Here is an 18,225-nt window from a genome sequence, read left to right as displayed (position 1 = left end):
CAAGCATTCCCCCGCACGCTGACAACCCCCCCCGCTCTCTCATGCCTTGGGTCATAAACCCCTCTCCAGCGCAGCTTCACCACGGAACCCCATCCTGTTCCCAGCGCGACACCTCCCTTCATTCCTTTCATGGCCTCAAACCCTTTTGATGCAAACCCCCTTTCCCTGTGTCCCCGTTTGTCTTCCTCGTTCCCAGGCTGCCACCTGACCCTGCGGATACTGTTTATTACCCCGTACAGTAGGAAGCTTCCCCTCCCCATCAAAAGACCCCCGAACCGATCAAAGCCCCCACTCCATGAGATCCGATCAACCCCACGCATTCCGTGAATCGGCGGAATGCCCTGCTGTGCGACCACCATCACCTGTTGTGACCGGGGTGGGGAATCCAACTGTAAATGTATGTGGGAACGGGTCTGGAGGGGAGATTCCGAGGATGTTCTTTCAAGTATTAAAATATTACGAGAATGTGTTATGTGCAATAAAGGTCGTAAACTCTAGTATAAGAGGCCCGGCCTCAGAGATGTGGTTAGAGCACCTCGTGACGATACTTGCTGTCTGAATTGATGTGTTCTCCTCCGGAGAGAATAAAATCCTCGTTTCCCGCCTTCCAGTCTCCAGCGCCTGCTTCTTCATTGATTAATATTGGTGGGTCATAGAGGCGATACCGCCGGGCAACATAAAAGGGTCTTTGGTTACCAGTTGTCTTTGGAACCCTTTTTAACACCCAGACGATTTTATTTCTGTTTTGTGTTTTTTTCATTCTTTTTGGTTGCCAATTTTTCTGGGGCAGGGTGGAGGGGATATCTCATCAAATGAACTTTGAAATAAATTCTGATTGAGGAAAAAAAAGATGCAGCCCATATAAAGCGCGATGCACTCATCATTTCAATCCGATGGCATCTGACAGTAATGTCCTGAAAAGCATAAGTTCCCATGCTTGTAATCCAAAGAATCTTATTGCTTTCAAGCAGCTGGAAACAATTTGTTGAAACTGAAATGATCATAAAAGTTCTCTAGTCTCTGCCTTCAGTAGTATACATGTTTTCATTACCTTGCCTAGAGGAACCAGGCCTTTATAACAAAGAACCGCATAGATACATAAAATGCCTGCACTTATTTTTTACCTCATAGAATTGCACAGACTAACATAAACCTAGGGTTTTACAACCCTTGTTATAAAAGTCATGTTATTTGAAGCATGCTCCTTTGTGTAGCGCGACAATGTGCTCTGGTGCGAATGTGTGCTAAGATTTTGCAAAAGACAAACATGAGGCGATACGCTTTCAAATCCACACATGTGGAGGAAAAAGGTGAATGCATGCACCATTAACCCGCTATATGGTTAAAGGCTAGGGCTATTTAAAAAAAACTTTTGATGGTTCTTTTAATTCTTACTGCACTCCTGTTTTCAGTAAATGCACAGATGATGTTCTATTTGGTGTGTGACACGTTTTCACTTGGAAGGCAGTGCTCTCACCCTGGCTGTTAGCCTATTCTGTTGCCCAAAGGAGGTGAGGTAGCATACAAGCCCACATTTTAGCAGAGAAGAACGACCTTTAGGAAAAATTACGGAAATCTAATATCCCTGGTGCCTTTTTGCTATGGCAGAGTTTTTTAATATGAGAAATGACTTCCGAACAGCTTCTTGTTCCCAGCTAACGGGATCCTGGCACCAGTCACAACATTTTCATTTTAGTCAATGTAATATTATATTACACCTTCTGACAGTATTGTGTATTTGAGTGGGGTTAGTAGCAAGCAAATTGATCGAGTAAAAGGCAAATTTGCATCTTGCTTTGGAGAGGACACAGCTTACCGCCCAACTTACTGCTCAACTGTTTTCCTGGCATTTCTTAAACCCTCTTACTAAGGCACTTCGTTTTTCTTTGTCAACATTTCAAATAGTCCTTGTGTGCAGCTTTTCAGAGTCAACCTGTTTATGCTGTTTTGTACTTTAACCTTGACTGACATGCGTTAAGGAACAATGTTTTGTATTCACAGCCTCATTCAGACAGCAAGTCATTTTGCTTACAAGTGGGTTTATGAAATGAGTGGACTTTCCCGGGCCACAACCTTACAAATTTTGCACATTCCTTAGAAAATATAGCAGCTCTTGCATGACCTTTGCCTTAAAACATTGTGGATTGTAAAAACAACAGGTGATGGACAGAATGCAGAACAATGTCATACATTCACCCCAGTACAGAGATCTGGGCCAAAATCCATCGTTTTTTTGCTTACCATGCCATTCCAGTTTGAACCCAGCCATATGCAAATCAGTCTTGACCCTGTGCCCCATGGGTACAGTCCAGCCCGAACTGCCAAGCCAAGTCATTATAACCAGCAGCACAATACTGGTCTAGATTTGGAGTGCTCAGAAGAACTGAACGTACATGGCCAAGATTAACATGCCTTTTAACTAAAACAAATGGGCTGAATTGTAAATAAACAAAATGTACATAGCTCCATGTTGTCAAATAACTCAAACAGTAAGATATCTGTGTTTGGTGTTGCAAAAAACCCAAAATAAAATGCCGCTAAATGCCGCTAAATTTCCATTTTTGTGCCGCTAAATTTTCATTTTTGTGCCGCTAAATTTGCCAATCCATGCCGCTATATCCTGCGGGGTCTGAATAATTTAAATCTGGACATATTCTAATAAGCGATGCAGAGGTTTATTGGCGAGAGACAGTTAGATATTTAATAGGAACTAGTAGAGGCAAATGTATTTCTCAGTGTGTAATTTATTTTAGAACTAAAAGTTGCAGTATGAGACATGGATGAGTGGAGAGCTTAGATTTATCAAGAATAAATTAAAAATTGTGAAAGCGTAGAGAATCCCTGGAACAGCCCCAGTGAGATGCAAAAAGGGCAACAATACAGACTCTTAAACAAGCATAAACCTGGCGTCCAATCAAGGCCTTTGTGGTAAGAGCAGGCACGCATGTGCCTGCCCTGAAGTCATTTCCGGTTATCAAATTTAATGCTGCAAATGTCAAAGTTTCTGCCCAGAGTTATCTTGTTTTGAAGCTTTGCAGTTTCAATGGGTGTTCTCTCCTCATTGTGCCCACACAGCGAGCCCTCCACTTCCGCCAGTATGTCTTTGTCGGTGCCAGAGACGTCAGTTTTGTCGAGGTGCCCCGGGTAGCTTGCACAGCAGGCTTCAGGCGCGGCCTAATTGCTGCCACTAAAAGGGCAGAGCACAATGGGCCGATGTCTCATTGACCAAAAAAATCCGGCTGAAGACCGCCCCAGCTTACAGACGTAGCACACGTATATAATAATAAAAGACATTCTTTTGGACAACGAGATGTGTGAATTCCAAAGCTCACCGGCAGGTATTCCTATCGATCCAAGATCCTGCCCCCTCTGGCGGGTAGCGTTGGTGACCAGCTGCAGGACGCTGGTGCTGATGAGTGTAGAGTGACAAGGCTGCCACTGTGCCCATCCTCTCTAAATGTGTGAAGCGGGACTTTTTTCTGTCACTGAATGAAATAGGACGCATTTCTCTCAGCTTTTGCCACCTGTCCCCCACAGTACTTGAAGAGGACTCCACTGGCCCTTCCGTATGTGTCGGGGCCGTGGATCAATTTTCTGTGTTTAAATTGTGGTCCTTTCCCTCATTGTGTGAAATGAGACTTCCGTTTTAATGTGTGATGCAGAGACAATTGAAAACGCGATAAGTGGGTTCCAATTTACCTGGTTGGGTGAATTCAGACCCCCTTACTGGATATAAGCATTGGGCTTCCTTTTACTCAATGTGCAAAATGCGCCCCTCCCCATAGTGATAAAGGTCCCAGAGCTGGAAGAGTTAAAAAAAACACACTTCGGGACCCCATAAATGAGGGGTCATGTGGTGGCACAAAAGGGTTGCGGCTCGAGTCACGATGGGAAGAGTCTGACAGAACATATACATTTATTTTTAAAAACTCCAACTCAGAAGATTTTGACAAGAAGGACACACGTTGAAGCAAAACACACACAGTGCGGGCGCTGCTGAATGTCTGTTAATAGCACTGGGAGTGGGACACCGCCAGCCCTGGGACACCGTCAGCTCTGGGACACAGTCAGCCCTGGGAGTAGGACACCGTCAGCCCTGGGACACCGTCAGCCCTGGGAGTGGTACAGTCAGCCCTGGGACACCGTCAGCCCTGGGACACCGTCAGCATTGGGAGTGGTACAGTCAGCCCTGCGACACCGTCAGCCCTGGGAGTGGGACACCGTCAGATCTGGGACACCGTCAGCCCTGGGACACCATCAGCCTTGGGACACAGTCAACCCTGGGAGAGGGACACCGTCAGCCTTGGGACACCGTCAGCCCTGGGACACCGTCAGCCCTGGGACACCATCGGCCCTGTGACACAGTCAGCTCTGGGACACCGTCAGCTCTGGGACACAGTCAGCCCTGGGAGTGGGACACCGTCAGCTCTGGGACACAGTCAGCCCTGGGATACTGTCAGCTCTGGGACACAGTCAGACCTGGGAGTAGGACACAGTCAGCCCTGTGAGTGGCACAGTCAGCCCTGGGACACAGTCAGCCCTGGGACACAGTCAGCCCTGGGACACAGTCAGCCCTGGGACACAGTTAGCCCTGGGACACAGTTAGCCCTGGGAATGGGATACCGTCAGCCCTGGGACACAGTCAGCTCTGGGACACCGTCAGCTCTGGGACACATCTGCCCTGGGTGTGGGACACCGTCAGCTCTGGGACACCGTCAGCCCTGGGACACCGTCAGCCCTGGGACACCGTCAGCTCTGGGACACAGTCAGCCCTGGGACACCGTCAGCTCTGGGACACCGTCAGCTCTGGGACACCGTCAGCTCTGGGACACCGTCAGCCCTGGGACACAGTCAGCCCTGGGAGTGGGACACCGTCAGCTCTGGGACACCGTCAGCTCTGGGACACAGTCAGCCCTGGGAGTGGGACACCGTCAGCTCTGGGACACAGTCAGCCCTGGGAGAGGGACACCATCAGCCCTGGGATACTGTCAGCTCTGGGACACCGTCAGCCCTGTGAGTGGCACAGTCAGCCCTGGGACACAGTCAGCCCTGGGACACAGTCAGCCCTGGGAGTAGGACACAGTCAGCACTGTGAGTTGGACACCGACAGCCCTGGGACACCGTCAGCCTTGGGAGTGGGACACCGCCAGCCCTGGGAGTGGGACACCGTCAACCCTGTGAGTGGTACAGTCAGCCCTGGGACACAGTCAGCCCTGGGACACAGTCAGCCCTGGGAGTAGGACACAGTCAGCCCTGTGAGTTGGACACCGACAGCCCTGGGACACCGTCAGTTCTGGTACACAGTCAGCCCTGGGAGTGGGATACCGTCAGCCCTGGGACACAGTCAGCTCTGGGACACAGTCAGCCCTGGGAGTGGGACACCGTCAGCTCTGGGACACAGTCAGCCCTGGGAGTGGGATACCGTCTGCCCTGGGACAAAGTCAGCCCTGAGAGTGGGACACCGTCAGCCCTGGGACACCGTCAGCCCTGAGAGTGGGAGCCCTGGGACACCGTCAGCCCTAGGAGTGGGACACCGTCAGCCCTGGGACACCGTCAGCTCTGGGACACAGTCAGCCCTGGGAGTGGGACACCCTCAGCCCTGGGACACCGTCAGCTCTGGTACACAGTCAGCCCTGGGAGTGGGACACCGTCAGCCCTGGGACACCGTCAGCCCTGGGACACCGTCAGCCCTGGGACACAGTCAGCCCTGGGAGTAGGACACAGTCAGCCCTGTGAGTTGGACACCGACAGCCCTGGGACATCGTCAGTTCTGGTACACAGTCAGCCCTGGGAGTGGGACACCGTCAGCTCTGGGACACAGTCAGCCCTGGGAGTGGGATACCGTCAGCCCTGGTACACAGTCAGCACTGTGAGTGGGACACCGTCAGCCCTGGGACACAGTCAGTACTGGGAGAGGGACACTGTCAGCCCTGGGACACCGTCAGCTCTGGGACACAGTCAGCCCTGGGAGTGGGACACCGTCAGCTCTGGGACACAGTCAGCCCTGGGAGTGGGATACCATCAGCCCTGGGACACCGTCAGCCCTGGGACACAGTCAGCCCTCGGAGTGGGACACCGTCAGCCCTGGGACACCGTCAGCTCTGGTACACAGTCAGCCCTGGGAGTGGGACACCGTCAGCCCTGTGAGTGGTACAGTCAGCCCTGGGACACAGTCAGCCCTGGGACACAGTCAGCCCTGGGAGTAGGACACAGTCAGCCCTGTGAGTTGGACACCGACAGCCCTGGGACACCGTCAGTTCTGGTACACAGTCAGCCCTGGGAGTGGGATACCGTCAGCCCTGGGACACAGTCAGCTCTGGGACACAGTCAGCCCTGGGAGTGGGACACTGTCAGCTCTGGGACACAGTCAGCCCTAGGAGTGGGATACCGTCAGCCCTGGGACACCGTCAGCCCTGAGAGTGGGACACCGTCAGCCCTGAGAGTGGGAGCCCTGGGACACCGTCAGCCCTGGGAGTGGGACACCGTCAGCCCTGGGACACCGTCAGCTCTGGGACACAGTCAGCCAAGTGAGTTGGACACCGACAGCCCTGGGACACCTTCAACTCTGGGACACAGTCAGCCCTGTGAGTGGTATAGTCAGCCCTGGGACATAGTCAGCCCTGTAAGTGGTACAGTCAGCCCTGGGAGTGGGACACCGTGAGCCCTGGGACACCGTCAGCCTTGGGACACAGTCAGCCCTGGGAGTGGGACACCGTCAGCCCTGGGACACCGTCAGCTCTGGGACACAGTCAGCCCTGGGAGTGGGACACCGTCAGCTCTGGGACACAGTCAGCCCTGGGATACTGTCAGCTCTGGGACACAGTCAGACCTGGGAGTGGGATACCGTCAGCCCTGGTACACAGTCAGCACTGTGAGTGGGACACCGTCAGCCCTGGGACACAGTCAGCACTGGGAGAGGGACACTGTCAGCCATGGGACACCGTCAGCTCTGGCACACAGTCAGCCCTGGGAGTGGGACACCGTCAGCTCTGGCACACAGTCAGCCCTGGGAGTGGGACACCGTCAGCTCTGGGACACAGTCAGCCCTGGGAGTGGGATACCATCAGCCCTGGGACAACGTCAGCCCTGGGACACAGTCAGCCCTGGGAGTGGGACACCGTCAGCCCTGGGACACCGTCAGCTCTGGTACACAGTCAGCCCTGGGAGTGGGATACCGTCAGCCCTGGGACACCGTCAGCCCTGGGACACCGTCAGCCCTGTGAGTTGGACACCGACAGCCCTGGGACACCGTCAGCCTTGGGACACAGTCAGCCCTGGGACACCGTCAGCCTTGGGACACAGTCAGCCCTGTGAGTTGGACACCGTCAGCCCTGGGACACCGTCAGCACTGGGAGTTCGGCACAGTCCGCACATATCACAGAGACTGGCTAAGATCCTGAATCTGGCTTACAAATAGCTGCCGGACCTAGAATTTGGCGGGATTCCTCACTCTTCCAGCACTGTGCTTTTTACCCTTCAAGCAATGTGTGAAGTGGAAACACTTTCCCTCACCTTGGACCCTTAGGCTGAAATACCCCTCGTCCTCCTGAGCGGAATGTCTGGACCAAGAATTAATGTTAAAGTCGGAGACTTCCGAACCACTGGGCACTTCTTGCCATCGCAGCACTTCTCTGAGATGTGAATTTAGGGACAAGGGGCCAGATGTAGGTCGCCAATTACCGGCCGGTAACGGCCGATTTCGGCCGTTACCGACCGGAATTTGGGATTTGGCATGTAGGGGGCATTTCATTTACAGAATCGGTATATTTACAGATTCAGTAAATTTACAGAATCGGTAAAATACTGAATCAGTAAATTTACTGATTCTGTAAATCATGATGTAGGTGGCACTGTAATCAGTGCCACAGGCCCTTACCGAATCGTTATTTACCATGGAATACTATTCCATGGTAAATAACGAATTCCAGCGTACATGCACATCTGTGCATGTACACCTGTGCCATGTGGCACACAGACATGCCCTAAGGGCATGTCTGTGTGTCAAATGGCACACAAGCCAGAAACAGGGGTGCAACAGGGTGTCAAAGTGACACTCTGTCACCCTTGCAAAATCGGTAATTTTACCAATTCTGTAAATACAGAATCGGTAATTGCCATTGATTCCTATGGGCTTCAAGGCCCATAGGAATCAATGAAAAATACCGATTCTGTAATTACAGAATCGGTAATTATCGAATCTTACAGATTCGGTATTTTTACTGAATAATTTACCTACATAGCAATTACCGAATAGTGAATACCGAATCAGTAAAATTCGGTATTTACCATTCGGTAATTTGCTATTACCTACATCTAGGCCAGTGTCACAAATTATCCGAATTAGCTGTGAGGATTCAGTGCGACTCAAATTAACAATGCTAGCCAGGATCTCAGCACCTAAATGCAACTATTCTGAATTATTCCATCTGGAATGGGGAACCGGTTTCACCGCATAAAAACCGGCATGCTGATCCTCATTGCAGCTGGAATAACTGTCTCTTTCCCTCTCACATTTCCCACCTACTTCTGAGGGGAAACAGCCATAACAATGCATGCCTTACATCGCATGCCTTTACAACTCTGTCGTTACACCAACCGCGATGTTACACCGCAAACCATTATATCGCAAGTCGTTTCAATGACTTGCTGGAGGGGGCGCGCTGGTGCTGTATTTACAATCCAATATCTTCCCTGCTGTTGCACAAACTGGAGTAGGAATAGTAGATTATACTATTCCTAAATCCAGCGCGCCCCTACAGCAAGTCGTTGAAATGACATCAATCAATCAATCAAGCAATTTATATAGCGCGCTACTCACCCGGAAGGGTCTCAAGGCGCTGGGAGGGAGGGGTCCGTTACTGCTCGAAAAGCCAGGTCTTCCTGAAGGAGAGATGGTCGTGCGTCAGCCGTAGGTGGATGGGGAGGGAGTTCCATGTTTTGGCCACCAGGTAGGAGAAGGATCTTCCTCCGGCGGTGGCTCTGCGAATGTGTGGTACTGTGGCGAGGGCGAGACTGGTCGATCGCAGTTGGCGGGTGCGTGAGTAGAAGGTGAGGCGGTTGTTGAGGTACTTGGGGCCCAGGTCGTGGAGAGCCTTGTGTGCGAGGGTGAGGAGTCTGAACGTGATCCTCTTGCTGACGGGGAGCCAGTGCAGGTCTCTCAGGTGGCCGGAGATGTGGTTGTGGCGGGGGATGTCCAGGATGAGTCGTTCGGAGGTGTTCTGTATGGGCTGGAGTCTTTTCTGTAGTTTGGCAGTGGTTCCCGCGTAGAGGGTTTTCCCGTAGTCCAGTCGGCAGGTGACGAGTGCCTTGGTGACCGTCTTCCTGGTTTCGGTGGGGATCCATCGGAAGATCTTACGGAGCATGCGCAGGGTGTTGAAGCAGGATGACGAGAAGGCGTTGACTTGTCTGGTCATCGAGAGGGAGGAGTCCAGGATGAAGCCCAGGTTTCGTGCGTGGTCCGTTGGCTTGGGGCTGGTGCCCAGGGCAGGGGGCCACCAGGAGTCGTCCCAGGCGGAGGGGGCTGATCCCAGGATGAGGACTTCCGTCTTGTCTGAGTTCAGTTTCAGGCGGCTGTTCTTCATCCACTCGGCGACGTCTTTCATTCCTTCGTGTAGGGTGGCTCTGGTGGTGGCGGGGTCGTTGGTGAGGGAGAGGATCAGCTGGGTGTCGTCGGCGTAGGAGATGATGTTAAGGTTGTGTTTGTGTGCAATGGCTGCGAGGGGGCTCATGTAGACGTTGAAGAGGGTGGGGCTGAGTGAGGATCCTTGTGGTACGCCACAGATGACTTCGGAGGCCTCGGATCTGAATGGGGGGGAGGCGGACTCTCTGGGTTCTTACGGCGAGGAACGAGATGATCCACTCCAGTGCCTTCTCTTGGATTCCGATGTTGCTGAGGCGCTGTATTAGGGTGCGGTGGCAGACAGTGTCGAACGCTGCAGAGAGGTCCAGGAGGATGAGGGCAGCTGTTTGCCCGTTGTCGAGCAGGGATCTGATGTCGTCGGTGGCTGCGATGAGGGCGGTCTCAGTGCTGTGGTTGGCTCGGAAACCGGACTGTGAGGGGTCGAGGGATCCGTTCGTCTCGAGGATAGCGGCGAGCTGCTTGTTGACGGTTTTATCGATGACTTTGGCAGGAAAAGGGAGGAGCGAGATGGGGCGGAAGTTCTTGAGGTCGGTGGGGTCCGCTGTCGGTTTCTTCAGGAGGGCGCTGAGCTCGGCATGCTTCCAGCTCTCCGGGAAGGTGGCGGTGTTGAAGGAGATGTTGATGATGTCCCGGAGTTGAGGTGCGATGATGGAGTCGGCCTTGTTGAAGACGTGGTGGGGGCAGAGGTCGGTTGGGGATCCGGAGTGGATGGTGTTCATCGTAAGGGTGGTGTCTTCGGTGCTGACCGGGGTCCAGGTGCAGAGGGTGGTGGTGGGGGGCGTTGGTTCGGTGGTTAGGTGCGTGGTTGGTACGCCAAAGCTGTTGTGTATGTCGGCGATCTTGCAGTGGAAGAAGAAGGCAAGTGAGTCGCAGAGGTCTTGTGAGGGAGTGATGTTGTTGTTTTCCGGCGCTGGGGTTGGAGAGCTCTTTAACGATGCTGAAGAGTTCCTTGCTGTTGTGGGTGTTGTTGTCCAGTCGTTCTTTGAATGTTGTCCTTTTGGTGGTGCGGATCAGCTGGTGGAGTGTGCGGGTGGCGTTCTTGAGGGCAGTCATGTTTTCTGTAGTCTGGTCGTGGCGCCAGGCTTTTTCAAGGGTGCGGCAGTGTTTCTTGGATGTTTTGAGTTCGTCGGTGAACCATGAGGCTTCCTTGCTGCCGGGTCTGTTGGGAGGGTTCTTCAGTGGTGCGAGGTCGTTGGCGCAGTTGGTGAGCCACTGAGTGAAGATGCGGGCTGCTTTTTTGGGGTCCGTTGAGCTGGTGGGGGGGTTCTGGCTGAGGGAGGTGGTGAGCTGGTCGTCGGTGATCTTGCTCCAGCTCCTGCGGGGAACTTGTTGCGGGTGGTGGTGGGTCATGGTTCTCCTGAAGCTGAAGTTGACGCAGCTGTGATCAGTCCAATGAAGTCCGGTGGAGTGGCCGAAGGAGATGTGTTTGCTGGAGGAGGAGATGGGGTCAAGCGTGTGCCCGGCGTAGTGGGTGGGGGTGTTCACCAGTTGCTTGAGTCCGAGGTTGGCGAGGTTGTCCAGCAGGACGGTGGTGTTGCAGTCCTTGTTGTTCTCCAGGTGGAAGTTGAGGTCCCCTAGGAGGATGTAGTCAGAGGAGGTGAGGGCGTGCGGGCTGATGAAGTCTGCGACGGCTTCGCTGAATTGTGTGTGTGGTCCCGGGGGTCTGTCGATGAGGGTGCCTCTGAGGGTGGTTTTGGGGTCGGTGTGAATCTGGAAGTGAAGGTGCTTGGCGGCGGTGAAGGTGTCGTCGGAGTTGGTTGTAATTCGGATGGTGTTTCTGTGGACGATGGCGATGCCTCCTCCGGTCTGGTTGACGCGATCCCTCCGGGTGATCTTGTATCCGTCCGGGATGGCTATGGCAATGTCGGGCGCTGAGGAGGCGTTAATCCAGGTTTCCGTGAGGAAGGCGACGTCTGGTGACGTTGTGTCGAGGAGGTTCCAGAGTTCGATGGCGTGTCTGTGCCGGAGCGGGTGGTGAGCAAGATGCACTTGAGGTGGTTGTTGCTGGTGCTTGGTTTGGCGGGTGCGGTGCGGGTTTGGAGGCAGGTGAATTTGCAGGCATGGCAGGTAAAGGGTCCGTGGGAGTGTTTCGGCGTGGCTTGGTAGCAGGCGATAAACATGCGATGTAATAGTTCGGGTTGTCACAGCGTAGTTTGTAACAACCGCGTTGTAAAGGCCTTCGAAGTAAAGATATATATTCCTTCTGAGACTGTAGTAAGCTAGGAGCTAGCAAGGATGCCATGGGCCCTTGTGCAAGCAAGGAAAGTGACCATTTGACTGCTGTTGGGGTAGTATATACAGAAATAATCAGAGTCCAATTGGCCCCTGAGGGCTCCGGGCCCTGGTGCCACTTAACCTGCTGCACCAATGGTAGCTGTGCCCCAGGCAGGAAGACATTGTGGGCGGGGCATGGGGTGTTAGAAAGTAATCTAGGACAGGGGAGGCAGGAATCAGACAGGTGGAAGCCATCCATGTTCCCCTATGACTTAGGAAGGCAGCTCGGGGCAGTCTGTGCTTGTACCCGTCTTCCCTGCCCCAACCACGCAAGTTTACTGCCCAGCTTTTCAGGGTGGTATAATCGGGTCTGGTGTTCCCACATCTGTCCCACCTGCATGCGGGAGCACCAGGCCACTACTGCGTAGAATAAACACACCTACAGATACTGCTCTAGTGCTTAGGATTACGGAATACCTGTGGTGAATTTTCTGACAGTACTTGCCTGCTATTCGAACCTTTGCAGAACATCCCAATAAACACAGGGCACAGCTTTGTCTTTGATGCCACTGGGAGAGATTGGTCCTGCAAAAAAACATATCTATTTTGTTGCATCGTAGTGCTAATGTGATTCCCCTTGAAAAAGTTAGTCTTTGATTTATTGTCAAGTTTTACCTACCCCATAAAAATAACTTATTGTGATATGTGGAGGGGCCTACAGAATGTTCTGCGGACATAAGTGAGTACGCGCACTGGCTTTGCATCATAGGCAGCTGTGGATAGTCCATTGGGGCTGAAGGGTCAAGTCCCTCCACCTTTTGGCCCTCATGAACAGTGTCTGTTAGTCTTAACCATGGCCAGCCCGATAGACACTGTTCATTTTCAGGTTAGGCAGCCAGGAGCTAGAAATGCGCTAAATGTGCAGACTCCTGGCTGCCAGAGCTGAACTTTGCTGGGCTGAGGAATTCACAGCTCCTGTGGGCGTGACGACCTCAGCTCAGCAAAGTTCCCTAAGGCCCTCCCCTCAGGGACAAGGGGTAGCGTCACTGATTGCCTCACACATGGACGCTTCAGTTTTAAGCCCTGAGGTACCCGGGGTCGAGTGTCGATCAGTGACTCTTCATCCCAGAGTGGGGTGGGGTCAGCAGTCTCACTCAATCAATCAATCAGTGACACTTATAAAGCGCGCTACATACCCGTAGGGTCTCAAGGCGCTGGGGGGGGGGGGGCGCTACTGCTCGAACAGCCAGGTCTTCAGCTTCTTCCTGAAGGAGAGGTGGTCTTGGGTCAGGCGCAGGTCGGGAGGGAGGGAGTTCCAGGTCTTGGCGGCCAGGTAGGAGGTGGCGGCCAGGTAGGACTGACCCCATCCTACTCTGTTATGACGATGCGACTGCTGCCTTCCGTCATTGGTTGACCTTAGTTCAGTCAATGAGGGAAGGCAGCAGTCCTAAACCTCTTGGAACCTCTGAGGCAGAGCTGGCTGCAGGTAAGTGTGTGTTTACTTTTAATATAAGGTTTGGTGCGTCCATGTATGTATGAATGTTTGGTACACAGTGTTGTGAATGGATGTGTTTGTGTGTGTACACGTGTGTGAATGCATGGCTGTGAGTGTTATCTGTATGTGTGCGTGTGTGTGTCCCATCCACCCCCATCCTCCAAAACGTATCCGTCCGCCACTGATCCTATGTCTTGGAGTGTTGGAGACGAGGTTTAGAACCAACAGTTCACTAGATTAAGGAAAGGTTCCTCGCTGTTCTGGGACAAGAGTGTATGTGAGTCGCAGGTGTGTACTGTTTGTAAAGCAACCTTTACTGAGAGTGGAAAAGAAAGCCTTTCTTCCATGCATTTCCCTTTGGCTGTGAGGGTCTTCCAGCAGTGACTGACCACTACATCTCCGCCCTCCCTGCACACTGGCCATGTAAACAAGGCACAGGATGCTTGAGATGTAAACGAAGCTCCTGCAAGCCCATTTTTTAGATGGAGCCTGGGCAGCGCATGGGTTGTGAAGCGTGCTGTATTCAGGTAGGGACTTGGAGCTCTGGCCACTCTTCTCCCATATTTTTCATTGGCTTGTGTCATTACTATGGGCATTGTAAATGGCAATTTATCTGTTTTAAAAACAACACATAAATAAAAGGAATTGTCATTTACAATGCCAATAGCTTAAACTCTCGTAAACACAAGATCTATTGCATTGCAAATGCTTGGCTTCAGAAGTAACAGTTCCTCCAGGAGAAGAGACAGCCACTCTTGCCCCTGACTTACCCCATTAACCAAAGACATGCAGAATAATTTCTAAATTTTGAAAGAAGGCTTATGTTGTTTTCAAAAATAGATGCATTGCACTGTATAATATATGCCCTAAGTTAAAAAAAAGTTTTCTTATCATTAGTGTAGTAATGGTCACCAACTTCTTGTAGTTCCCCGGTGTTATAAAGAGCATCTGCTATGTATTGTTGAATTCATTCACTGACACCGCAAGGAATTGAAAGGCCGCATCCGCTATGCTGAATTTGTAAACCGTGACTTGAACTTGGCACGTAGCTTTTCAGCAGCTGCATTAACTCACTTAGCTATCTCAGTGTGCTAAAGGTAGCGGTCTAGTTGTCCTGTACCAGCTCAGTATAGCTCAGTACCTTAATAAAAGAAACAGTTAGGTGAGTGCCAGGTGCACGTGCAGGGAGAAATAGCGGCAATGACAGGTTCTTAAGGCAAGCAAGAGAGTGCCGAGCAGTGGGCAGGGCCTTAAGGCGAGCAAGCAAGAGAGCGCTGAGCAGTGGGCAGGGCCTTAATGCAAGCAAGCAAGAGAGCGCCGAGCAGTGGGAAGGGCCTTGCGGCAAGCAAGCAAGAGAGTGCTGAGTAGCGGGCGTTACCTCGTCCGAGTGCCCGGCAATCTTCTCCTCCAGGCGGTTCAGCATCCGCTCGATGGCAAACATGCGCCTGTTCAGCTCGGACATCTACGACAGAGGGCAGAGAAAGTAGGAATACAGGACCCAAATCACCAACATAGACCCACACCTGCACCCCAGCGAAACCCTCACTGCATGCAGGAGCACCGTCACCTCCTCAGACCACAATCACAGACACCCACATTAGCACTCTAGGGAGTGGTGCAAGATTGTGTTGTATGTTTTTTACAACAGAAAGGAGGAAATATAAAAAGAGCAGAGATGGTGTGCTGAAAAATTCACGGATTAGGTTAATTTATGGAATTCAGGGAAACAGTGAGACCCATTACACAGTAGGAGAGAATGCCGAACGCCCCTAAAAAAGAGGACAGAAGCTGTAATTCACGAGCGAAGGCAACACCGAGTGACAGCCCAAGTGTGGAAACCGGTTTTAGGGACATAAATTACCATAAAAGGTTATCAATAATTTGGCATTTATTCAACCCCAAAGACATTGTCCAGTCACAATATGTTTAACTGCTCAACGGTTTTGGGGGCAATTCTTCCCATATTAGGGAGATATGGGGTAATTGGAATGTCTCTTCAGGCCATGTTGATGTGCTGGTGTCAATTTGTGGGGGAGTTTCTGTTAACATCAGTATTGTGGAGCCTATCACTGTGAGTGGGCCACTAGGGTTCAAGGAGACATGGGCTGTCTGCAGTGATGCACTTTAAGGCTGTGCATGAAACACCTTTAGAAAAGACAGAAACACTGCACAAGGACTCTGACACGAGATGTTCCGCCTGGTTCGCTTTCATTTCCTACAAGTCTTGGCAAAGCCAACAGGTCTTACCTTGGCAAGCTGGTGCCATGGTTATTTTATTTCTTTGTCATGGTAAGAAAATACCACAGTGATAAAATGAAGAAAAAAAGAAAACATGGCTAAAGGTTTGAACCATATACTTGCAATAAAAATGTATATAAAAAATAAATAACCATTGCATATTATTTTAATGGGAGCTTCCTAACAAGCAGCAGATGTATTTAGAACAGGTATACAAAGTTTACTCTTATTGCATTTCACAGGCAAATATAGTACTGGTGCAAGGAAAAGATAGTATTGACTTTGAATTACTGTAACCTTAAAAATAGTTTAAACCCACAAGTATAACTAAGAAAGAAATAGAAAAGGATAAAGGCTAGACACAAAAAAGCAATGACAACTTAAAATATGGGTTCACCACCTCTGGCACTAAATTGTACTTCTTTTAAGGTCAATGTGCACGAAGACTATGCAAAACGTTGTCACTCGTAGTACTTGAAATCAATGGTTGAACTGGATGAACCCATTCCCCCTGCTGTGTGCGGTGGTGGGCAGGAGCAAAATATGAATGACAGTTTAAAAGAGCAATGACAGTTGAGAAGACCCAACGCTCCTCTTTGTATGTTGATTTGTATGTTTTTGATTAACTTTTTGATACATGAGGTACCGAGGCTCTAAATGTATCTCTAGGCCAGACCTAAAAATAGAAATGGGATAGTCCTACGCTTATATTACCAGTGAATAAAGCTCTATACTGTAACATTAATGAAGCCTTCGAAATGTATGGATGATGTTATTTTGAATGGCAGTATTTATGGTAGCAGTGTTGGTAACAATTTTCTCAGTTACGAGGAGCATATGTCAGAATGTCATTGATAAAATATGGTCTGCCATAAATATTGTGTCGAAAATGTTATCTAAAAAAATATTGCCTCATGGAGTTAGATTTTATATTGACATCCGGTCATTTGTTGCTGCACCTCAACACTGACAAATTGTCAGGTTGTGGATGCTGCAAACCCAGTTCTGTAGCCATGGGCAACTTCAGTTTTGGGGTGATTTTGGTTAAGCAGTATGTCCTGGCCCACACTTCAGCTCAGGGGCTTGACTAAAGTTCTTTGACCTTTTCTCCATTACGTGGTAAGGGATCTACATGCAGGCTTTTGGACTCCTGTTCAGGCTCATTATTCGGTGTTTATGTTTGAATTACTCTTTTATAGATCAAATATATTTATTAAGTTGGTCTAATGTCTATCTATGTGATCTATTTGGCACCATTGTTTCTTAGATTCAGGTCTTTCCGATTCGACTAGGAACCGAAGTTACTCTGCCTGATGGTACTTAGTTAGACGAGGAACACTTGACTCACCATCTTTTAGGTGCCTTATAGGTCTGTAGCTTGCCCTCTCTTGGTTTGTGGCCTACCATTATAGAGTCCTCAATTACTTCCTGAAACTGCAGCACCAATGTGCTGGATTTAGTAAGTAGCAGTGTCTGAAATGGAAATACCTACACACCTAAGCTAGGTGTGTAGATACATGAGATAGTATATGGGGTTCCCAGTGCCTAATTTGCAAAACAATACTTGAGGAGGGTTATCTTATTTTGTTGGATCCTATTACTATCCACATGACAGACTGTTGCGTTGACACTGCTTCACTCGGATGTAGGATTGTTCACCCTGGTAAATCAGAAAAAATCACTGTGCCCTTGTGGGATATATTTTACGGTCCTCACCCACAGGTACCACCAATGGCTTGCTTCATCATCGGACCCTCGTCCCGCTCACCCAGTTTGGGGGGACGGGCTCAACACATTTGTAAGCGGAGTTCCTTGGCTATGTGGTTTTAAGGATTGTGAAAACAAATTAAAATTGGTTGCCGGATCCTACACATTTTTTATAGGTTGGTCCATTGGCAACGTTAAAAACAGTGCAATGTCATAGGGGAGTAGTGACCCTATGAATTTGAGGTGCAGGGAGCCAAATAGACTGGGGCGCTGGCCTTTGACAAAAGTGTGACTATAAGGAGCATCCTCCACCCCCTAGATTAACCCGTGAAGCCTTATTGATTAAATAGGCCAACTCAGACCAACGCCAAAAGCAAAAAGTTCAAAATACTGGTCTGTATGATTTGTGCACATGCCTTTCTTAAAACCTTTTTTAAAAACGGATATACATGGCTATAAAGGCCAGTTACACTTCTAAGGATCAGTGCAAAAATAAGGTCCTGAAGAAAGCCGACTGACCCACATGGGCGATTCTAACGGATGAAACATGTCGACCCCAGATGTACAGCTTGTTTACCCATCTTTCAGTAAATGACTCAAAATGGGGATCCTTGAATGATATTCCCGATGACAAAAGGTGTTAACATAAAATATAAGAAGCCATAGTGGAGGAGTCTTATCTTTTATCTCACAGGGAGGCTTTCATGTAAGAAACACCTGCACACGTGAGAAGCAGGTGGTTCTCTATGACAGAGTTACTGCTTCATGTTTGAAGACTAGTATTAATTTTATTGAGTATGTTAGTCCAATTGTTCCAGTGGTAGCAACCCAAAAATATATATCTAAGTATAAATTAGATCACCAAATGTAATGTCTTGACTGGAAACATGGGGTCCTGCTGACATGAAGGAAACTGACACTTCTTATGAGC

The 18,225-nt window shown here is 50.2% G+C and overlaps 1 protein-coding gene across 5 annotated transcripts in view; it reads right to left on the bottom strand.

The window, feature by feature from the left end:
• MLPH (melanophilin) overlaps window positions 1-18,225 on the bottom strand; it is a 398,235-nt gene that overhangs the window by 104,053 nt on the left and 275,957 nt on the right. For 3 of the 5 annotated variants that reach the window (XR_015308425.1, XR_015308427.1, XM_086956304.1), the window contains one exon: window positions 14,728-14,811. The exons of the other annotated variants lie outside the window; for them this stretch is intronic. Coding sequence is in view for 1 of the 3 variants with exons in the window: in XM_086956304.1 (XP_086812430.1) it covers window positions 14,728-14,811 (84 nt within the window). In the remaining 2 variants the exon portion in view is untranslated. The remainder of the gene's footprint in view (window positions 1-14,727; window positions 14,812-18,225) is intronic. 5 annotated transcript variants of the gene reach the window in all.

Source organism: Lissotriton vulgaris, chromosome 2_1 (assembly GCF_964263255.1).
Source record: "Lissotriton vulgaris chromosome 2_1, aLisVul1.2, whole genome shotgun sequence".
NCBI classification, from domain to species: Eukaryota; Metazoa; Chordata; class Amphibia; order Caudata; family Salamandridae; genus Lissotriton; species Lissotriton vulgaris.
This window is presented reverse-complemented; position numbering and strand designations above follow the sequence as displayed.